Below are 22,505 nucleotides of genomic sequence, written 5' to 3' on the forward strand. Positions count from 1 at the left end.
GCTCAGTTGGTAGAGCATGGCAATTGTAACTCCAGGGTAGTGGTTTTGATTCCTGGGACCACCCATATGCAAACTGTATGCATGCATGACTGTAAGTTGCTTTGGATAAAAGTGTCTGCTAAATGGCATATGACATGTTCTTCATGCTGAGAGGGTTAGACACAGACACAATTAAGTAGCCTACAACTGAATGTGGTTTAGATAGATTTGTACAGTCCTGTTTCATCAGGTAAGCATGAAAAAATAGAGAGATACATTAAAACCAAAGAATGGTTTATCCACATGCACTTTAATTCATCGAAGGCAATCAAAAAGAATGGGCCTATAGAATGTAGTTCCATAGGAAATTCTATGGAACTACATTCTAATTTAATCTAATCATCACTATGCACAACTCATTCGGCACAAATATGTGTTTTACGGATTCAAAAAATAAATATTGACTATCGATCACAGGCATCAAATGGTAAAGAGAGAGGTATACATAGCATTACAGTTATATGGAGATCATTTAGCTTATCTATTTGCCCAGATAGACCCAGGTGGTGTTTTGGCTCAGGACCTTGACTGCTCTCGCTGAGGCAGAGTTCTGGCCATGTCCTTCTTGTGTAACCGAGGAATAAAATAGGTTTTGAAGGATTTGCTTTGACGTTGACATAGATGAGGGTCACATCACCATGGTTACAGGAGTGGCGTCTGCTTCCCAAAGTTCTTGCCGTCCAGGATGTTGATGTAGTCCTTCACCCATCTGTCTGAGGGCCTGGCACACACCTGTCTCCCCTTCTTGGTCTTAAACCTGAACATAGAAATACACTGTTATCAGCACAGCATAACAGTACGAACCTCATAGGGAAATGCACATACAAGATAACGTTGATACTCATGCCATCCTTTTTTAGATTATGATGTGACTTGTGGCGCAGCGGTCTAAGGCACTACAGCTCAGTGCTTGAGGTGTCACTACAGCACAATTGGCCCAGCGTCATCTAGGTTTGGCTGCCATTGAAAATAAGAATTTGTTTGACTTGCGTAGTTAAATAAATAAAATAAAATTAGCTTATATGAGAGGAAAATGCCCAATGTGAAAATCAATCAAATGAAGGAGGAATAGAGCACATTCTGCATTTTACAACAGAGGTAAATTCACAAAAAAGTCTAAACATTGCATTTGACCCCTGGATGATAAGAGGTTGTTGTGTCTCTCCTTGTGGATTGATCTCTAACACAGATTGCTTTGAGGATTCGGCCAATAATGGGTAACCCTAACCCCCTGTAACTATCCCAGTCACAGCATGATTGAATCAATGACTCTGTGTCTGTCTGACACCTCTATTTCACACTACTTTTACAACATATCACTGTTTCTTTGACATTTCATTCATTTCAATTCCTACATACGGTACGGCATCTTGAGTGTTTGAATCAAATTGTAATGAGCCTAACTCTCATCGCCACACACATATCCACTTACACACACATCAATAGCATAAGTACAATAGGGTTTACTCACATAACTGCTGGGTTAGAGCACTGCTGGCTGGTCTTGGTGTAACCCACCACTCTTCCTTTGGGTATCTGACGCTCAGCAAAGGTAAAGCAACACTTCTCCGGCCCGCTTGACATTCGAAGACCTACACAACACACACTTATGGGTCAGTTTGGGTCACACACACACACGCGCACACGCACACGCGCACACGCACACACACACACACACACACACACACACACACACACACACACACACACACACACACACACACACACACACACACACACACACACACACACACATACACACACACACACACACACACACACACACACACAGTCTTGTATAACTGACATTTTATAACTGACACACAATTCAGTGACCCATTCAAAATCCTATTTTGTGTTCCTTTACTATTCTTGTGGGGACGTCTGGTCCCCACACATATAGTTAAACACTTCCACACTCAAACATACAAACATTCCAGTTGTCTCTTACCATCGCTAAATGTGATGGCACTCAGTACAAGAACAAGCACAGACAGCATAGCAAGACGAGGGGTGAACATGCTGGCTCAGGTGGGGTGGAGATTAGATGAGGAGAAGTCTGCTGTGAATACTGGTCTCTAGCTTTCTTGTCTGCTGTGTGGTGGAGGGAACAGAGGACCAATCTTTATAGTCTGGTGAGAGTGTTAGGGGGATATCCAGAAAGTGATAGTCTCGGTCACCTTTTTTTTTTTCTTTTTTTTTTTTTACATCTGATTGACATTTAGTATGTGTACATGTGGGTGGGTTTCATCCCATGCATCAGTGTGTTGTCTTCTCCCGTTATGACGTGTCTGTATTTCACTTCCCTTTTTCGCCATTGGTTTTTACACCAGAAGTTCATCATTTGTGGGACTTTTATTTCTATAGCCTGTTGATCTGTTGATCAGCAAAACTATTCTTAGAGTTAGGTAATGAAAGAAAAACCTCAAAGTAGCCTATATAAATTGCACAAGAAGTATACATTTATGGATTTTTTAAGGTATTGTTTCTCTTTATTCACTATTGAATCAACACTAGAAATGCTACCCTGAAAAACAACACTATTTACTATTGACGCACCCGTGCGCCAATCTAAGTAACATAATAAAAAAATCCCCATCAAAATTTGTCAGTTTAAACTAGAGATATCTGTTTTTTTGCATGGGCTGCGTCTCAATCTACCACATCCACCTATGTTGGCCTTCCGCATTTGCAGTGGAACCTGCCCGAGCTCTATGAAGTCATATGACCACTCTATGGAAAGATGAGACTTCACGAACACAATGGTAAATGTTTTTTTTTTATACCTATATAGGTCCTAAAACTAGAAGTCAAATAGCTAAATGATCCTTGGTATGACATCTGCCCCCCCCACCCCCCCACCCCAAAGGCTTAGACTTTTAGAGGTTAAATCTGGCCAATTTGCTGTGTGGTATGAAAGGGATACATCTGCAGGTTACCATACATTTCAAGAACCTTTTAGAATTCGGAAGAACCGTAGATGCTATGTCAAGAAACCCACACTTAACTCAAAGGTTCTTTATCAGGCAAGAGTTGTCCAATGAATCTTAAGTGCTGAGGAAGAACCGTTAAGAACGTTCCTTTTTTTCAGATCTCATGTACTGTAATGCTGAAATAAATGAATACATATTCTGTGCCAGGTTATATTTAGGCTATCTGGTATTAGTGCATAAACCTAAACTTTAGGGCTTAACTGTACGAGTGCCAAATAGCCTACACAGCCAATCGTCAAATAATGATTTGGGGTACGGGCAGAAAATTGAATGTCAATCCACGGAGGCAAAAAATACGTTGTCGAAGTTGAATCCAATAAGACAAAAGCTGCGAGAGGAGAGTAGAAAATAAAGAGAAGGGAGGGCCATAAAAGCAATTTTTGGAAAATACTTGGTCAAGTTGTAAAAGAGGATGATAGCGGTGCTGGTGGCTGTTATGTGTGATGATTGTGAGGCGTTATACAAATTTGACTGTTACAGATAGTGTAGCCTATTCTACTGTTTAGATGGGTTAAATTGACATTTGGACACTGACTGTAGGTCTATAACCTCCCACATAGCCTTAATAATAACTCCGGCAGAATTAAGCATTTCTTGCAGGAAAATGATACACCAAATGTAGGCAACATTGTTATGCGAACAGGAGTGGAGAAATATTATTTCTTTCTTTCTGCATCTTGAGAGAATGCAATGCACAGTTAGATACCATTTGTAGAGGTGCTGTCTTCCTAATAAAAGCACAATAAAGCTGATTGTATTTCAGCTACATTAAATATACCTCGAAGCCGAACTGAAATCTTATCAGAAACACATTGGGTCGTTTTTACAGCTTTCTTTTTCTTTACAACCTTTCAAACTGATGTCATTTGGACATTTTGCACAGAAAATCTTTCCTGTTTTTTGTTGTTGATTGCATTGATGTATTTCTCCCAAGTCCCTAAACGTTTTATTCTCCTCGAAAGATGACAGAAAACTTTACTGATGTCAACTAGATTAAAGCATTAATTATATTGATCTATGACATGATTCTGTTGAGCCAGGATTTATTTAGTCTTCTAGGGCAACATTTAATGACAGAAGAGAAGCTACATTAATTTAATTATAGATAAATAGACTAACAAACCGCCTCAGATTTTCACTTCATCACGTATAGTCAGGCGGTTGTGGATGGGTTATTAGCAATTGCAGACGGGTGCGGGTGAACAAACAGATGACCCACGCACCACTAACGTACAGTATATTGTGGTATGTAAAGTTTTACACAAGCAGGTGATTTCCCCTCTTTATTTAAAGTCCTCCTATTACAGTGTTGTTACATGTGTTTCTAGGCATGCATGTAGAAGGCTTTAGTATAGAATTGCCTTTGACACAAATTCACTGTAGTTATGGTTGAATGTTGTCATTATAAATGAGAGTTGCTTTTTATTAGCAACAAATATGTGTTCGGTTGACTGGACACGCAATCTGCAGAACTCATTAGCATATAGGGCATATCATCAAGCTCGAATAAACAATAATAACCTCAAAATTAGATACAAATTATAAGGCATGTGATATTGGTTTGGAGGAATGTCATTATTATGGACCCTTCTGGTTGGCAAAAGATGCCAAAATGGCCAAATGTTTATCTCACATTTGGCCTTGTGTCTCTGTTTATTTGTTTTTGGTTTATGTTCACAGGGACTCCCCTCCTTGGGGTTTTCAAAAAAGCTAATTTAAGGGAATGCTGTCACAGCGAAGAGTGCTTTGTTGTTTATCAAGTGTAACATAGAACTCCCCTCTCCCCTGATATTAAAAAGCAGAAGTCCACGTCATACGAGGAAAGTACACACAAGGTTTTACTTCCTTGTCACTTTTCTCTCTTTCTATGCAGAAGTTGTTTATTTCCTTTCTATGTCCTATATAATGTGGCACTAAACACAATTAACCTGTGTAACACTAAGCTTTCATAGACAGTGAAGCTCATTAAATAGCTGTGAGCTGTGGTATGTTCATGGGCATGAGTTACACAACTTGAGGTAGTGAAAACAAATTCAGACACAGGTACGCAAGCACTACTGGCTGCTCTTTGTGTAACCCACCACCCTTCCTCTGGGTATCTGATGCTCAGCAAAGTTAAAGCAACATTTATTCGGCCCGCTTGCTATACAAAGACCTACACAACACACACTTATGGGTCAGTTTGGGTCACACACACGCGCACACGCACACACACACACACACAGTCCCTAAGTCCCAGTGAGACAGAAGGCTTCTATGGTGTTTTCCACTGGAGGCTTGGCAAAGAATGACTGTTGGTGAATGAGACTCCTTCAGACATATACTCCACACTCAAATGAAGACACAAAGAGCCAGTGATTCAAAGAGGGAAAATATATATATTTTTTAAAGCAGAAGAAAATAAGCTGTTGAATAAGCTTAAAAAAGAGAGCCAATTCCCTGCCACATCACTCAGATAACGAGGCTACCCCAAAGCAGCATTCCCCACAAAATGATTTTACAAAACCATCAGTGACCATCAGTTATTATAGAGAACAAAATCAAAAGAATAGCAATGTGATGCATTATCTGTGGAGAGACTAGAAGCCATGGAGCATCATCATAACACTTTGCAAGCAGCTACAGCAGTCCCCCTGCCTGCCCCTTGAACCCCCCCCAGTCCCTGACTCAAAAACAGACCCAACCGCAGAGAGGCTGAGGGACTGGAGAGGCAGACCAGCACAAGGGAGATGTTATCTCTATGAGTTTGTGAACTAAACCAGGGAACTGCAGCATCCTAAATATGGAACAGATCAATGCAAGATGGGCCATGTACTGTATTAAAAAAGCACAAATATAAACCCTACCAATACTAATACTAATACTAATAATAACAAAGAGGCTTTAGAGCGTATAAAAGCAGCCAGGTGATAGTAGATGAGTAGAAACGCCAGGTGGGCATACATAGAGTACATACATAGTAAAGTACAGATATATTCTGACCAACCAGGATCCCTCCATGACCTGAAACAAGTAAGCAGGTGTGTAAACGTTCGTCTCTGCTGTGGCCATAACCAGGAATAAGATCTATTAATAATGCACCATGCTAAAGGGGGACATGGGGTCGTCAAATATCCCAAAGCCAGCTCTGCACACATACGCACATCCCTTATCATCCTGTGATACAGCCAGCAATAGCAACAGTGTCAATAAGAACAGGTGAGAGAGTAAAAAGGTGTTGTCACAAATGAGGCAGGCATCAGTGCCAATGGTGTCTGTGTATGTAATGAGTGTGCAGGTGTGTGTGTTTGTGGGTTTTGCCAGGGTGGAATTTCATGCAGACTCATTGCATTGGCAGCATTTGAGATTGCATCGTCAGGGGAACATGCTTATCGCCCTGGAGACCAGGCTTTCAACCCAAACAGTCTGTGATTAAAATTCTTATTGAGGGATTGCATCTGATATCCTCACTACCCTCCCCATGCAGACCCCCCCCCCCCCCCCCCCCCCCCCCCCCCACTCCCCCACCCAGGCCCTCCTAACTAAGTTCCTCTTATCTAATCATATCAGGTGTTCCTCACTGCTCAGCTCTGCATAACAACCAAACAACCACTGAAACATGAGATGCCGGTCAGATTGGCCCCGAAAATATCCCTTTCAGATGTTATTTTTCATACAATACCTCCATTATAAATGTAAAATATTAAATGTGGGTGTTTCAACTCCCTACAAAGATGGTACCTTGACCATAGAAACCATTAGAAAGAGTTAGAAAAAAAATACTTTATGCTGAGGTTCCATGAATTGGTAAGAGAGGAACAAACACACTAACACAGAGACACAGTAAGCCAGGCTACACTCTATATTCCATGTGTCAAGAGAAGTCTCATGTCACCGTTTGAAATCAAATAAAGAACAAAGTTTAGACGCTTCCGAGCCCAAAAAGTAAAAACATAAAAAGGTCAGACATAAATGAGGCCTAAAAACATAAAAGTATCTAAATACAGGAAATTATTCATAGTAAGTCAATCATTGGGACTCCATCATCAGGGAGCTGATAGGCCCCGAGGACCAGAGGTGATACATGGTACGGTGGAGACCTGTAGGTGTGTGAGTCAACCTCAGACTGTGTGTGTTTGTGTGAGTCTTTGGCTCAGTCCCTCAGGTCCGCATTGAGCCCAGTCCAGACCTCTGGCACACACAACAACCACTCTCTTATCTCTCTCCACCAGGTTCTCTCTGGATCACATGACTCCTCTGCATCTGCTCCTTTATTTCTTCTTCGTTATGTCCATCCGTTTCTTCTCCTTTTTCAAGCTCTGTCTTTCTCAGGCCTGAGTTTCTTGCCTTCTCTCTGCCTCTTCGGTCCCCGTTCTTCCTCCGTGGCAGTATAAAGGGTGTGGCCCTAAGGCTCCTCCTCTCCTGTGGACACAGCCAGACGCATGGCCACAGACAGGTGGTCAGTGAGGCCGGCCAGCTGGGTGATGAAGCTAAACTCTTCAATGTCCTGCAGGTGGCAACAGAGAGTAGGTACATGACATCATTATAATTTCATAATACAACATTATGGGATTACAGATTAATTATATCACGTTATCATAATACTAGATTACAACACAGCGTATTTTAAATCATAATCTTCTGAGCCATTGTGCATAATGTCCTTGAAAATATGGTTTATCTGAAAATGTATGTCACTCTTCTTGCCATAGCTACATTTAATCACAAGGTGGCAGTTCAGTGCCATGATTCATAATGAGAAAAGTGAGATGTTGTTGAGCACAGATTTGCAATCTATGCAAATAAAGTGATTTGGTTTTCTAATCCTATTTGATCCATAAACAAAATGTGATGAAAACATTGTCCTAACCCTTCTTTCCCAATTTATTTGATCTGGTCTTGATCAGCTGTTGTTCTGTTATGCTCAGTCTCCTTATTTTGTGTGTTTCTACATCTCAACCTCCTTGGAATCTTGAGGATATTTAGCCAGGGTTTCCATATTTGGCAATGAACGTACCACTTTCCAGTCCTGCTGCACCGCCTCACTGTAAAGGATGTAGTCGATCCTCCTCCCGTTGCCTTTCAGGGGGATCTTTCTGCCCTTCTGATTAGGACATTGGTTTTTATTGGTAGGGAACACCAAGTATTCCTTCCTCCCCTCCTCATTCTCCATCACTCTATCAATGAAAACAATCAACCATTTACTTAAAAACACCTTAACGATTTCAACAGCCAGCTGCACATAACGTTCTGAGAACAATATGTGTTTTAGAACTTGGTGAGAGCGGGGTTGTCCTATGGTTATTTTGCATACAACCTTCCCACCACTTTCTGGGAATGGTGCAGGATAGTTGCTTGGCTTTGGAACATTCTCAACACATTTAAGGGGAAAACATGTATATTTTCTTGGTATTTCATTACTTTAACAGAATGTTTCCTAAAAGCTCAAACATGGTTACATTTCATTTCAATTTTGGTCATGTTTTAGGAATGCTTTCCATCCGGTTCAGAGAATGTTAAGAAACAACATTCTTCTGTGGGAATTTAAGCTCTTCAGCATAATGTTTCCCACAGGTTATTCAAAAATCTTTAAATAACCTTTACACTTACTTCTTAGAGTGTAAAGAAAATGTTCATATATACACTACCGGTCAAAAGTTTTAAAACACTTGCTCATTCAAGGGTTTATCTTTATTTTTTACTATTTCCTACATTGTAGAATAATAGATAAAAACTAGTAAATAACACATATCGAATCATGTAGTAACCAAAAAAGTGTTAAACAAATCAAAACATATATATTTTATATTTGAGAATCTTCAAATAGCCACCCTTTGCCTTGATGACAGCTTTGCACACTCTTGGCATTCTCTCAACCAGCTTCATGGGGTAGCCATCTGGAATGCATTTCAATTAACAGGTGTGCCTTGTTAAAAGTTCATTTGTGGAATTTCTTTCCTTCTTAATGCGTCTGAGCCAATCAGTTGTGTTGTGACAATGTAGGGGTGGTATACACAAGATAGCCCTTTTTGGTAAAATACCAAGTCCATATTATGGCAAGAACAGCTCAAATAAGCAAAGAGAAACGGCAGTCCATTATTACTTTAAGACATGAAGGCCAGTCAATATGGAACATTTCAAGAACTTTGAAAGTTTCTTCAAGTGCAGTCGCAAAAACCATCAAGAATTATGATGAAACTGGCTCTCATGAGGACCATCACAGGAAAGGAAGACCCAGAGTTACCTCTGCTGCAGAGAATACGTTCATTAGAGTTACCAGCCTCAGAAATTGTAGCCCAAATAAATGCTTCACAGAGTTCAAGTAACACACACATCTCAACATCAACTGTTCAGGGGAGACTGTGTGAATCAGGCCTTCGTGGTTGAATTGTTGCAAAGAAACCACTCCTAAAGGACACCAATAAGAAGAAGAAACAAGCTTGGGCCAAGAAACATGGACAATGGACATTAGACTGGTGGAAATTGGTTGTTTGGTCTGGAGTCCAAATTGGAGATAATTGGTTCCAACCGCCGTGTCTTTGTGAGACGCAGTGTGGGTGAACAGATGATCTCCGCATGTGTATTTCCCACCATAAAGCATGGAGGAGGAGGTGTTATGGTGTGGGGCTGCTTTGCTTGTGACACTGTCAGTGATTTTGTAGAATTCAAGGCACACTTAACCAGCATGGCTACCACAGCATTCTGCAGCAATACGCCATGCCATCTGGTTTGGGCTTAGTGGGACAACAGTATCATTTGTTTTTCAACAGGACAATGACCCAACACACCTCCAGGCTGTGTAAGGGCTATATGACCAAGAAGGAGAGTGATGTAGAGCTGCATCAGATAACTTAGCCTCCACAATCCCTCGAGCTCAACCAAATTGAGATGGTTTGGGACGAGTTGGACCGCAGAATGAAGGAAAAGCAGCCAACAAATACTCAGCATGTGTGGGAACTCCTTCAAGACTGTTGGAAAAGCATTCTAGGTGAAGCCGGTTTAGAGAATGCCAAGAGTGTGCAAAGCTGTCATCAAGGCAAAGGGTGGCTATTTGAAGAATCTCAAATCTAAAATATATTTTTGATTTGTTTAACACTTGTTTGGTTACTACGTGATTCCATATGTGTTATTTCATAGTTTTGATGTCTTCACTATTATTCTACAATGTAGAAAAAAGTAAAAATAAAGAAAAAGCGAAACGAGTAGCTCTCGTCATTGATAAACCATATATTGATAACCAGTTGTTCAGAGACACGAAGATTACTCCATGGTTATTTTAAAAATTACAAAGTTCTCATAGATGAGGAAAATAAACACAATTCAAGCCCGGTTACTGATTGTAACAATACAATACAAAATATAGCTTTTCTATAAATCTTCACATATAACTAATTGAACACAAGCACTATTTCTACATAGTGAAGATAAAAACTAAGTAAACAGAAGGCACAGTATGTGTGGATGGTGTGGTGTGTGTTTATTTTTATTTGTTATGTTTGGAAAGTTGAGTGAGTGAGTAATGAAATAGTTGCATATCCCAGAGCCAGTGTATTGCTGTGGGCCGGGTATGAGAGGGCTTTCAATGTTGTTCAGATGATGGATATACTTTTATAATGAATTATACGTCTTATTTATTTATTGTCCTATCATGGGGAACTACATTTTTAAAATAAATTATATCTAATTATTTATTATCCTATTTTAATGGTACGGTCCATGGCCCTATACCCTAGACACCCACATGAATGGCCCAGATACTAAGGAGAAGTCCCTAACTGTTTTATGTGCATGCTGTAAGCGGTCTGTATGCAGCCAAAATGAGGTCAGGGACCAAGAGCAGCACTGCCCCCTCAAGATTCTGAGCCTGCTTGGCAGGGTTGGTCCTGCAAAGCCAAAGCCCCCTAAAGGGAGAGCATAATAAACAAGGAAATTCTCAAAGCTGCTAATGAGAACCTTGACGACCTTGTACCTAGCCGGTGGTGATTCCGGTGGGGTGCCCCCACCCAGGCAGTGGCAGTGGCAGTGCTGGCAACACTAGCTGCAGTAACCCATGGGGAGGGGGTCACACTCGGACATTCAGAGAGGGGGTATATTATTGTGGCCCTGGTGGCACGAAACCAATCGGACTGCATGGAGATGCTTGGGAACATGGTCAAAATGGATGACCGTATTGTGGGTGTTTCAGGAAGAAGGTGTACATTTGATCTCCATCATCTAGGATGTGACAATGGTAAATAAATCTCTACATTTATGCTCATTTTTTGCGCGGTCTTGCAGGCCTTCTCATGCAGCTGCAACTGCAAGTACATTTGTAAATCATGACCCATCTTGAGTTGGGCTCTGGGATGGTGCAATTGTTGAGAGGGTGAGCTTATGGTTGTGTGGGGGTAAGGGCTGAATGTGTGTGGGTGTATGTGTGTATCCCACAACTGTTGCGAAGGAAGAAGTAAAAGATGTTAGGGACTATAGAGGATGATTCACAGCAATATGTAATAAAAATCGAGGTGAGGGCGATGGAAATGCATTTGGCAATGGATCTGCTTCGGTTCGGTGGATGGCGCTGTGTGCACTTTTCGAAGGATGGATCCCAGTCGGTCCGGGGCTGTGCGATGCGGGGGGTCGGGGGTGGTCTGCCGGGCATTGGGATGACAACCCAACTCGAGATGGGGGCTTTTGGCGGGTGGAATAGTGGGGACCAATTGGAGGTTTGCTTAGTGGAGATGCAAATGTCATGGTACAACTATATAGACACTCAATCATTATGTTACTTTTTAATAGGACGTTTACAAACATATATTTTGATAAAAATAATTGAAAGGTGTGTCTCATTATGGTAAGTGGTGAAATAAGTATAGCCAGTTACAATTGTAATGGCTTAGCAGATAATAAGAAAAGACGATCAGTATTTACCTGGCTAAAAGAGAAGGATTATAATATCTACTCTTTACAGGAAACCCATTCGACAGTTTTAGATGAAGTTTTGTGGAAAAAGAACTGGGGGGGCGAAATATATTTCTCCCATGGGCAAAGAAATTCAAAAGGGGTGATGGTTTTAATTAATAATAACTTTGATCCAAATGTTCAACTTGTCCAAACAGATCCTCAAGGTAGATGGATTATTTTAAATATGTTATTGGACAATAAACATATATGGCTTATTAACCTATACGGTCCGAATAATGATGATCCAAGCTTCTTTGACAATATATATAAGAATGTATCAACTCTACAAGCAACACTAGACTCTATTATTATAGTGGGAGATTTTAATACGGTCTTAAATACCTCTATGGACCGGAAAGGAAATCACACTACAAACTATCACCCTCAGGCACTTAAGGAAATCAGGAATGTCATGGATATATTGGAATTAGTGGATATATTTACATTTACATTTAAGTCATTTAGCAGACGCTCTTATCCAGAGCGACTTACAAATTGGTGCATTCACCTTATGATATATGGAGACTTAAATACCCTGACCTAGTGAGATATACATGGCGGAGGCTTAATCAAGCTAGTCGCCTTGACTACTTTCTTATATCATTCTCTCTGGCACCAAAAGTTAAAAAGTGTTTGATAGGGGACAGAATGCGGTCGGACCATCACATAATTGGCATATATATTACTCTTACAGAATTTCCACGTGGGCGAGGATATTGGAAATTTAATCAAAGCCTACTAGATGATAAATTGTTTAGAACTAGGACAGAAGAATTTATAACTGACTTTTTTAGACATAACATAGGTACAGCAGATCCCCATATTGTATGGGACACTTTTAAGTGTGCCTTTAGAGGCCATGCAATTCAGTACTCATCTATAAAACAAAAGCAATTTCGATCAAAAGAGTCCATATTAACAAAGGAAATTGAAGGACTAACAGTACAGTTAGATAACAATAAAAACGGTACCATAGAGGCACAGAATAAGTTAGAGGAAAAACAAAAAGAAATGGAGGAACTTATTCAAGAAAGATCCAGTGTAATATATTATAAAAATAAAGCGAACTGGATGGAATATGGGGAAAAATGCACGCATGATTCACCAAATTATATTTTGAAAGAGGAAGTAAAGTACTTTAAGAATATGTTTTCGTTTCAGGCTCCTCCATCTCCACTAACTGAAACTAATTGTATGGATTTTTTCCCTAATAATAATGTAAAATTAACATCTGTACAGAAAGACTCATGTGAAGGCCTAATTACAGAGGAGGAACTACTTGATGCAATTGGGGCCTTTAAGGATGGGAAAACTCCAGGACTGGATGGCATACCAGTGGAAGTATACAAACATTTTTTTGATATACTCAAAGGACCATTATTAGCTTGTTTTAACCACTCCTATATAAATGATAGATTATCAGACACGCAACAAGAAGGTGTGATATCATTATTACTGAAACAGGACCCAAGTGGTATATATAAAGATCCAGTCCATTTAAAAAATTGGAGACCTCTTACACTTCAGTGTTGTGATGCAAAAATCCTAGCAAAATGCTTGGCGCATAGAATAAAAAAAGTTTTGTCAGATATTATTCATCCTAATCAGACAGGTTTTTTACATGGACGATACATTGGAGATAATATAAGGCAAGTACTGGAAACAATAGAACACTATGAAATATCGGGGACACCAGGCCTGGTTTTCATAGCTGATTTTGAAAAGGCTTTTGATAAAGTACGACTGGAGTTTATATATAAATGCCTAGAATATTTCAATTTTGGGGAATCTCTTATAAAATGGGTAAAAATTATGTATAGTAACCCTAGGTGTAAAATAGTAAATAATGGCTACATCTCAGAAAGTTTTAAACTATCTAGAGGAGTAAAACAAGGTTGTCCACTATCGGCATATCTATTTATTATTGCCATCGAAATGTTAGCTGTTAAAATTAGATCAAACATTAATATTAAGGGATTAGAAATCCAGGGCCTAAAAACTAAGGTGTCATTGTACGCTGATGATTCATGTTTTCTTTTAAAACCACAACTAGAATCTCTCCACGGCCTCTTAGAGGATCTAGATACATTTGCTATCCTCTCTGGATTAAAACCAAATTATGATAAATGTACCATATTACGTATTGGATCACTAAAAAATACACATTTTACATTGCCATGTAGTTTACCAATTAAATGGTCTGACGGTGATGTGGACATACTCGGTATACAAATCCCAAAAGAAAGAAATGATCTCACTCCAATAAATTTTTATAGAAAGTTAGCAAAAATAGATCAGATCTTGCTACCATGGAAAGGAAAATACCTGTCTATTTGTGGGAAAATCACCCTGATTAACTCTTTAATCATATCACAGTTTACCTATTTGCTTATGGTTTTGCCTACACCTAGTGACCTGCTTTTTAAATTATATGAACAAAAAATATTCAATTTTATTTGGAACGGCAAGCCAGATAAAATTAAAAGGGCCTATTTATATAACGAATATGAATTCGGAAGGCAGAAATTATTAAATATTAAAGCATTAGACCTCTCACTAAAGGCATCAGTCATACAAAAGTTATACTTAAATCCAAACTGGTTCTCTAGTAGATTGGTACGAATGCCTCATCCTATGTTCAAGAAGGGCCTTTTTCCCTTTATTCAGATTACAACTGCTCACTTTCGGTTGCTTGAAATGGAAATAATCTCCAAAATATCTTTATTTTTTAAACAAGCCTTAGAAAGTTGGTTGCAATTTCAGTTTAATCCACCTGAAAGGACGAAACAAATAGTACAACAAATCTTGTGGTTAAATTCAAATATAGTAATTGATAAAAAAACTGTATTTATCGAAGAAATGTTTAAAAAAGGTATAATTTTTGTGAATGATATCATAAATAGGACTGGTGGAGTAATGTCACACATGCAGCTAACACAGACATATGGAAATGTCTGCTCTACCCAAAATTACAACCAATTAATTGCAGCATTACCACAAAAATGGAAGAGGCAGGTGGAAGGGGATAAAAGTAAGGAACTTGTATGTCGGCCTAATATTAAAGAACATAAATGGTTAAAGAAAAATGTGATAAATAAAAACATATACCAATTTCATTTAAGGACCAAAAAACTTACAGCTGTGCCATATAAATTGCAAAATAGTTGGGAAGAGATTTTCGATGTACCCATTCCATGGCACATGGTTTATGAATTGATACGCAAAACAACGCCGGATTCAAAACTTCGAAATTTTCAATTTAAATTTTTGTACAAAATTCTTGCAACTAATAGAATGTTATATATATGGGGGATACAATCTTCCCAGCTCTGTAGATTCTGCTGTGAGGAGGCAGAGTCATTGCCAGCAGCATACCACCCTGCATACCACTGCTGGCTTGCTTCTGAAGCTAAGCAGGGTTGGTCCTGGTCAGTCCCTGGATGGGAGGGTTGGTCCTGGTCAGATGCTGCTGGAAGTGGTGTTGGAGGGCCAGTAGGAGGCACTCTTTCCTCTGGTCTAAAAAAAAAATATCCCAATGCCCCAGGGCAGTGATTGGGGACACTGTCCTGTATAGGGTGCCGTCTTTCGGATGGGACGTTAAACGGGTGTCCTGACTCTCTGAGGTCATTAAAGATCCCATGGCACTTATCGTAAGAGTAGGGGTGTTAACCCCGGTGTCCTGGCTAAATTCCCAATCTGGCCCTCAAACCATCATGGTCACCTAATAATCCCCAGTTTACAATTGGCTCATTCATCCCCCTCCTCTCCCCTGTAACTATTCCCCAGGTCGTTGCTGCAAATGAGAACATGTTCTCAGTCAACTTACCTGGTAAAATAAAAAAATAAAAATGAGACCATTTATTTTGGTATTGTCCGCATGTAGCTCGTTTTTGGTCACAGGTCCAGGAATGGTTGAAGAATTGCAACATTTGCGTAGAACTAACGCTACAGATAGCAATACTGGGGGATTTGAAAAGCCATAGTCAATCAATCAATAATATAATAATTATTTTAGCAAACATTTTTATTTTTAATTTACAATCCGTGGAAGCTATGAGAATAGGAAGATTCAAATCTTTTGTGAAGCATCACAGCACAGTTGAAAAATATATGGCAAATAAAAATACGAAATGGATGATGTTGGAAGATAGATGGGAAAGGTTGAGTGGAGCTGAAGGGTGGGACTAATAACAAGATAAACAATGTAGGGCATATGGGATCTGTGAAATGTGTATAGGGGCGGAGCTATTGTGAAATAGCACAGTTACAAGTGGAAATCAAACTGGATGGACAACAGAAATAGAGGAAGGACTAAGAACAAACAAGAGAGAACTATTATAAAGTAGACTGTGTCTGTAAAATGTGTATAAGATGTATAAATTGAAGGTAAAAACAGAAATGTTTATCAGTTTACTCCAATTGGGGGATCGGTGGTAGGGTTTGCGGGGAATAATAATAAAGGTATACTCTTTAAAAAAAGTATGTATGTCTATGTAGGTATGTGTATGTATATATGTGTATATGTATGCATACGTGAATGGATATATATATTTACCCCAAAAAATATGGGGGATTGGAAATGATGCAGACAATTACATTGGAAGCAACATTCTTTCCGCAATATTAAGCTGATCCACCCCCCCCCCAAAAAAGAGAAAAAATAAATAAATAATAATAAATAAAAAATAAAATAAAAAATAAAATAAAGAAAAATCCTGAAATGAGTAGGTGTTCTAAAACTTTGATGGGTAGTATATAACCATAACGAAACTTTGACAACAGTTAGAGAATGTTCTCAGAATGTTATTTAATTATCTTCATATAACCTATCATTTCCGTCCTCAGAGCGTTAATAAAACCACACAGGAAAACTTTCAGGGATACAGAGTAAAAAGTTGTCAGAACCTTCCTGTAACCTAAAGATGCACATTCGTAGAACAGGTGAAATGTTCACATCTGTTCTCAGAATGTTTAAAAAACATCATTTCTTACCAGTCAGGAAACATATGGCTTCATTCTGACAACCAATGTGAAACCAAAAACACATGTTCCCACAATTTCCAAGGAACCAAAGGTGCGAGCTGGGTGCTATGTATTATATGTACTACGTGTTATTACTATTATTATGTCTGTGTGTGAGTTGATACTGGTTGTTTTACTTACTTTTGTAAACTCTCTGGTGAACTGACCTCCTCGTCATAAAGCCCACTGGTGTCCAGTAGTGTTCCTGTTAACAATATATATATATATATATATATATATATATATATATATATATATATATATATATATATATATATATATATATATATATACACACACACACACACACACACACACACACACACACACACACACACACACACACACACACACACACACACACACACACACACACACACACACACACACACACACACACACACACACACCTGGGTTAGAGAACAGCTGACAGGGAGGGATTTGAGTTCACCTGACCAATTTCGTAATCTGACAATGGATGGCAGCCCATAGAAACCTGTAGTTCTGAAGCCTGTTCTCTCTATAATTTCTCGAAAACTCAACAATAACACAAATGGATGAACTGTAATTGGGAGGAAAAAAAGAACACTCCAGTATCTTCCTCCTCTGTGACATAACAGATCTCTCCCCGGACCTCTAAAATGTTAATTTAGAGAATTGTGGTCAGCAAACAAATGTGCAGTAACAGTAATGAGGACCTTTGAGGACCTAGTCTTAGGCTAATGATGTCTCCCACAAGGAGGAGGGCGAGACGACATTTAAATGAGCAGTAGATGAGAAGGAGAACTTGGTGACTCACAGTGATTAACATAACTCCCATATACAGTATCTACACATTGGCTCTAGTGCACAATAAACTTGGCTTGGTTGAATATATGCCAACATCCATCCTACCATCACAACGCATATCACTTTCCAAACATCACTGTGTGTCCTAGAGAAGCATTCCGCTACACCCGCAAAACATCTGCTAAATATGTGTATGTGACCAATAACATTTGATTTGATAATGTTCCTTCTCCTTTAGATTCAGTTCCAGACCATCATTCTCCAGGTTTATGCCAGCATTGCTGATGTCTCATAATCTATTGTACTTATTTTGATCTGCACAAGGTGTTCCCAGATTTGCTGACAAAGAGACAAAGCCTAGTTCCCTGACACAAGCACACCCACTACCACCAGTACCAGCCCAAACTCCTGTTCACTCACCCAGAGCCCATGGCTTGTCCTCCCCTGGCCCCAGGCGACACGGGTCCTTGTACTGCGTGAAGAGGGAATGCTGCTGCTCCAGTTTATCCTCTGAAATGGAGGGATACGATGAGAAACAAAGAGGGGCTTGTCTGTCCAGATCCCCCAGTCATTAGTCCAGATACATGGAATGATAGGTACAACACCCAAACACACAATTTCTGCAGGATGTCAGAGAATAGAAGCTTTTCACACAGTCAGAGAGCTAGCTACCTGAAGAGCAATTGTCGAAATTGAGGTCGCCGAGGACAACATCAAAGGCCACCTGGTCCTCCAGACCCTTCTCCTCTGAGGGGCGGGACGTTGCCTTGCGGAAATCCGTCCCCCACTCCAAGAGTAGATCCAACTGCTCACAACGCACAGCTGCATCTCCTAAAGGATGTAGAGAGAGAGAGACAGAGAGAGAGAAATAGGGGAGAGAGAGAGAGAGAGAGAGAGGAGGGTGGTTAGAAGGATGGAAATACAAAATGTGAGTGGCTTAGCTGGGACTTTGGCCTCAGCACAAGGAAAGAGGGAGAAAAAATACATAGAGTGTACTCAAACAGTATTTACAGCACACTGCATACTGGTCACTATGGGCTGCTGGCTGGGGAATGGGGAGGCTCCCTGGGCCAGCAAGGATGACCAAGCTACTAAACAGATATGTGTGTGGGGAGAGCAGGGGTGGTCTGGAACCCTTGACAACATCTATTCAATGCTGATCATTTATGAGTCAATAAGACAATGAAAACATGGGTTATAAGCAGCAAAGGCCAAAATAAACAGAAGTAAAAGCAGAAATCACACACACACACACACACACACACACACACACACACACACACACACACACACACACACACACACACACACACACACAGAACAAGCAGTAAGAGGAATGTGCCTCGTTGTAAAGATTGGATTTGTACTGTGTAAAGCATCGCCTAGAACATAATAAGGTCTCTCTTGTTCTCTCTTCCCTATATTTCATTTGTCTTTAGAAATAGCCCTTGTTCTATAGTTAGCCCAGTGAGCAGACTATCAGAGGTGTAGGATGCTCCAAAAATAGCAGGGAGATCTGTCTTTGAAAAAAACGAGACCCAGAGACCAGAGGCTTTGAATAGGCCTGACTCTTAAAACAGTTTGAGCCCATCGCCATGGGAACAGAGCATGTGTGCAGAGCAAGTGTGTCGGTTTGATGCGTCCATTTATCTGCCCTGAGGTAGAACGCAGAGTAGGCTACAACACACACACCATCCATCTTACACCATCTGTCTACTACTATTGTGTTCACACACTCGTGTACAATCACTCAGATCTCTCCCTATCTCAGTCTGTCGTCCCCACTTGCTTTAAGATCAAATCAAACTTTATTTGTCACATGCACTGAATACAACAAGTGTAGATCTTACCGTGAAATGCTTACTTACAAGCTCTTAACCAACAGTGCAGTTCAAGAAAGAGTTAAGAAAATATTTACCAAATAAAGTAAAAAATAATAAAAAAGTAACAATAACGAGGCTATATACAGGGGGTACTGGTACCGAGTCAATGTGCGGGGGAACAGGTTAGTCGAGGTCATTTGTACATGGCGGTAGGGTGAAGTGACTATGCATACATAATAAACAGCGAGTAGCAGCAGTGTACAAAACAAATGGAGGGGAGGGGTGTCAATGTAAATAGTGCGGTGGCCATTTGATTCATTGTCAATAAAACAAAGGAGTTGATTGTGGATTACAGGAGACAGCAGAGAGAGCACGTCCCAATCTACATAGACGGGGCCGCAGTGGAGAGGGTCAAAAGCTTAAAGTTCCTTGGCGTGCACATCACCAAGGACCTGAAATGGTTCCAATGACACGGTGGTGAAGAAGGCGCAACAGTGCCTCTTCAATCGCAGGAGGCTGAAGAAATTCGTCAAGGCCCCTAAAACCCTCACAAACTTCTACAGATGCACCATTAAGAGCTTTCTTTCAGGCTGCATTACCGCCTGGTACGGCAACTGCACCACCCTCAACTGCATGGCTCTCCAGAAGGTGGTGCGTTCAGCCCAACTCATCACTTGGGGCACACTGCCTGCCTTCCAGGACATCTACACCACCCGGTGTCATAGGAAGGCCAAGAAGATCATCAAGGACGTCAGCCATCCGAGCAACAGCCTGTTCACCCTGCTCATCTAGCAGACGGCGACAGGTGTATCAAAGACGGGGACTGAGAGACTGAAAAACAGCTTCTATCTCCAGGCCATCTCCAGGCCATCTCCAGGCCACACTTTTGAACAGCCATCACCAGCAGGCCACCGCACGGTACTCTGCACGGCACCTTAGAGACTGCTGCCCCATGTATATAAAGACATTGAACACTGGTCATTTGAACAACGCTTACATACTATTTGACCCACTTTATATGTATACAGTGCCGTGAAAAAGTATTTGACCCTTTTCTGATTACTGAATGTTATCAGATCTTCAACCAAAACCTAATATTAGATCAAGGGAACCTGAGTATACAAATAACAAAAATAAATTATACTTATTTTATTATTTACTTTTAACAAAGTTAATGATGAATAAGTTGACTGTTTATAGATGTGATAAGTAGAGTTTAATTCGGGAGATGGTAACTCTTTAAAGAACTGCTCTGGTGGTGCCCCTTATGAGTTCATTGTTACATGATTAATTTAATCAGGTAAAAATTAAATATAGTCAGTTGATTAGATAAATAACAGTCTTCAGATTAATGTTAAAGTCAAGTCATGCCAATACACACCATTATATACACACCTTTTATATTCATATACTGTCCATACCGTCTATACACACCATTATAAATATACAGGTGAAGTCAGAAGTTTACATACACCTTAGCCAAATATATTTCAACTCAGTTTTTTACAATTCCTGACATTTAATCCTAGTAAAAATCCCCTGTCTTAGGTCAGTTAGGATCACCACTTTATTTTAATAATGTGAAATGTCAGAATAATAGTAGAGAGAATGATGTATTTCAGCTTTTATTTCTTTCATCACATTCCCAGTGGGTCAGAAGTTTACATACACTCAATTAGTATTTGGTAGCATTGCCTTTAAATGATTGAACTTGGGTCAAACGTTTCGGGTAGCATTCCACAAGCTTCCCACAATAAGTTGGGTGAAATTTGGCCCATTCCTTCTGACAGAGCTGGTGTAACTGAATCAGGTTTGTAGGCCTCCTTGCTCGCACATGCTTTTTCAGTTCTGCCCACAAATGTTTGTTAGAATGGAGGTCAGGGCTTTGTGATGGCCACTCCAATACCTTGACTTTGTTGTCCTTAAGCCATTTTGCCACAACTTTGGAAGTATGCTTGGGGTCTTTGTCCATTTGGAAGACCCATTTGCGACCAAGCTTTAACTTCCTGACTGATGTCTTGAGATGTTGCTTCAATATATCCACATAATTTCCCCCCCTCATGATGCCATCTATTTTGTGAAGTGCACCAGTCCCCCCTGCAGCAAAGCACCCCCACAACATGATGCTGCCTCTTTTGGAGCAGTGGCTTCTTCCCTTCTGAGAGGTCTTTCAGATTATGTCGATATAGGACTCGTTTAACTGTGGATATAGATACTTTTGTACCTGTTTCCTCCAGCATCTTCACAAGGTCCTTTACTGTTGTTCTGGGATTGATTTGCACTTTTTGCACCAAAGTATGTTCCTCTCTAGGAGACAGAACGTGTCTCCTTCCTGAACCGGTATGACGGCTGTGTGGTCCCATGGTGTTTATACTTGCATACTATTGTTTCTACAGATGAATGAGGTACCTTCAGGTGTTTGGAAATTGCTCCCAAGGATGAACCAGACCTGTGGAGCTCTACAATTTTTTTTATGAGGTCTTGGCTGATTTCTTTTGATTTTCCCATGATGTCAAGCAAAGAGGCACTGAGTTTAAAGGTAGGCCTTGAAATACATCCACAGGTACACCTCCAATTGACTCAAATGATGTCAATTAGCCTATCAGAAGCTTCTAAAGCCATGACATAATTTTCTGCAATTTTCCAAGCTGTTTAAAGGCACAGTCAATTTAGTGTATGTAAACTTCTGACCCACTGGAATTGTGATACAGTGAGTTATAAGTGAAATAATCTGTCTGTAAACAATTGTTGGAAAAATTACTTGTGTCATGCACAAAGTAGATGTCCTAACCGACTTACCAAAACTATAGTTTGTTAACAAGACATTTGTGGAGTGGTTGAATAACTAGTTTTAATTTCAACTGTATGTATATTCAGTACTCTGACATTGCTGTGTTTTAAAACTTTTTGGATAATA

At 40.0% G+C, this 22,505-nt stretch overlaps 2 protein-coding genes across 3 annotated transcripts in view; both read right to left on the minus strand.

The window, feature by feature from the left end:
* Positions 1–268: 268 nt before the first annotated feature.
* LOC129861787 (C-C motif chemokine 4-like) lies at positions 269–2,148 on the minus strand. The gene is made up of 3 exons (XM_055932938.1): positions 1,991–2,148; positions 1,511–1,631; positions 269–796 (listed from the first exon to the last, which is right to left on the minus strand). Exons 1-3 carry the CDS (start codon positions 2,058–2,060, stop codon positions 682–684), a joined length of 306 nt encoding a protein of 101 aa, XP_055788913.1. The 5' UTR covers positions 2,061–2,148; the 3' UTR covers positions 269–681.
* Positions 2,149–6,538: 4,390 nt separating this feature from the next.
* Positions 6,539–22,505, minus strand: part of smpd3 (sphingomyelin phosphodiesterase 3) — a 65,176-nt gene continuing 49,209 nt past the window's right edge. For both annotated transcript variants that reach the window (XM_055934415.1, XM_055934416.1), the window contains exons 4-8: positions 18,438–18,596; positions 18,186–18,275; positions 17,118–17,181; positions 8,029–8,188; positions 6,539–7,518 (exon numbers count right to left, since the gene is read on the minus strand). In XM_055934415.1, the coding sequence (XP_055790390.1) occupies positions 7,417–7,518; positions 8,029–8,188; positions 17,118–17,181; positions 18,186–18,275; positions 18,438–18,596 (575 nt within the window). In that variant the 3' untranslated portion in view covers positions 6,539–7,416. The remainder of the gene's footprint in view (positions 7,519–8,028; positions 8,189–17,117; positions 17,182–18,185; positions 18,276–18,437; positions 18,597–22,505) is intronic.

This window comes from Salvelinus fontinalis, chromosome 9 (genome assembly GCF_029448725.1).
Source record: "Salvelinus fontinalis isolate EN_2023a chromosome 9, ASM2944872v1, whole genome shotgun sequence".
Taxonomy (NCBI): Eukaryota; Metazoa; Chordata; class Actinopteri; order Salmoniformes; family Salmonidae; genus Salvelinus; species Salvelinus fontinalis.

Bases quoted from the DNA above. Each gene is read 5' to 3' on its own strand.
- LOC129861787 (XM_055932938.1), bottom strand. From the start codon at position 2,060: ATGTTCACCCCTCGTCTTGCTATGCTGTCTGTGCTTGTTCTTGTACTG. The intron at 1,632-1,990 runs GTAAGAGACAAC...TGTGTTGTGTAG, and splicing joins TGCCATCACATTTAGCGATG to GTCTTCGAATGTCAAGCGGG. The intron at 797-1,510 runs GTGAGTAAACCC...TTCTATGTTCAG, and splicing joins TGCTCTAACCCAGCAGTTAT to GTTTAAGACCAAGAAGGGGA.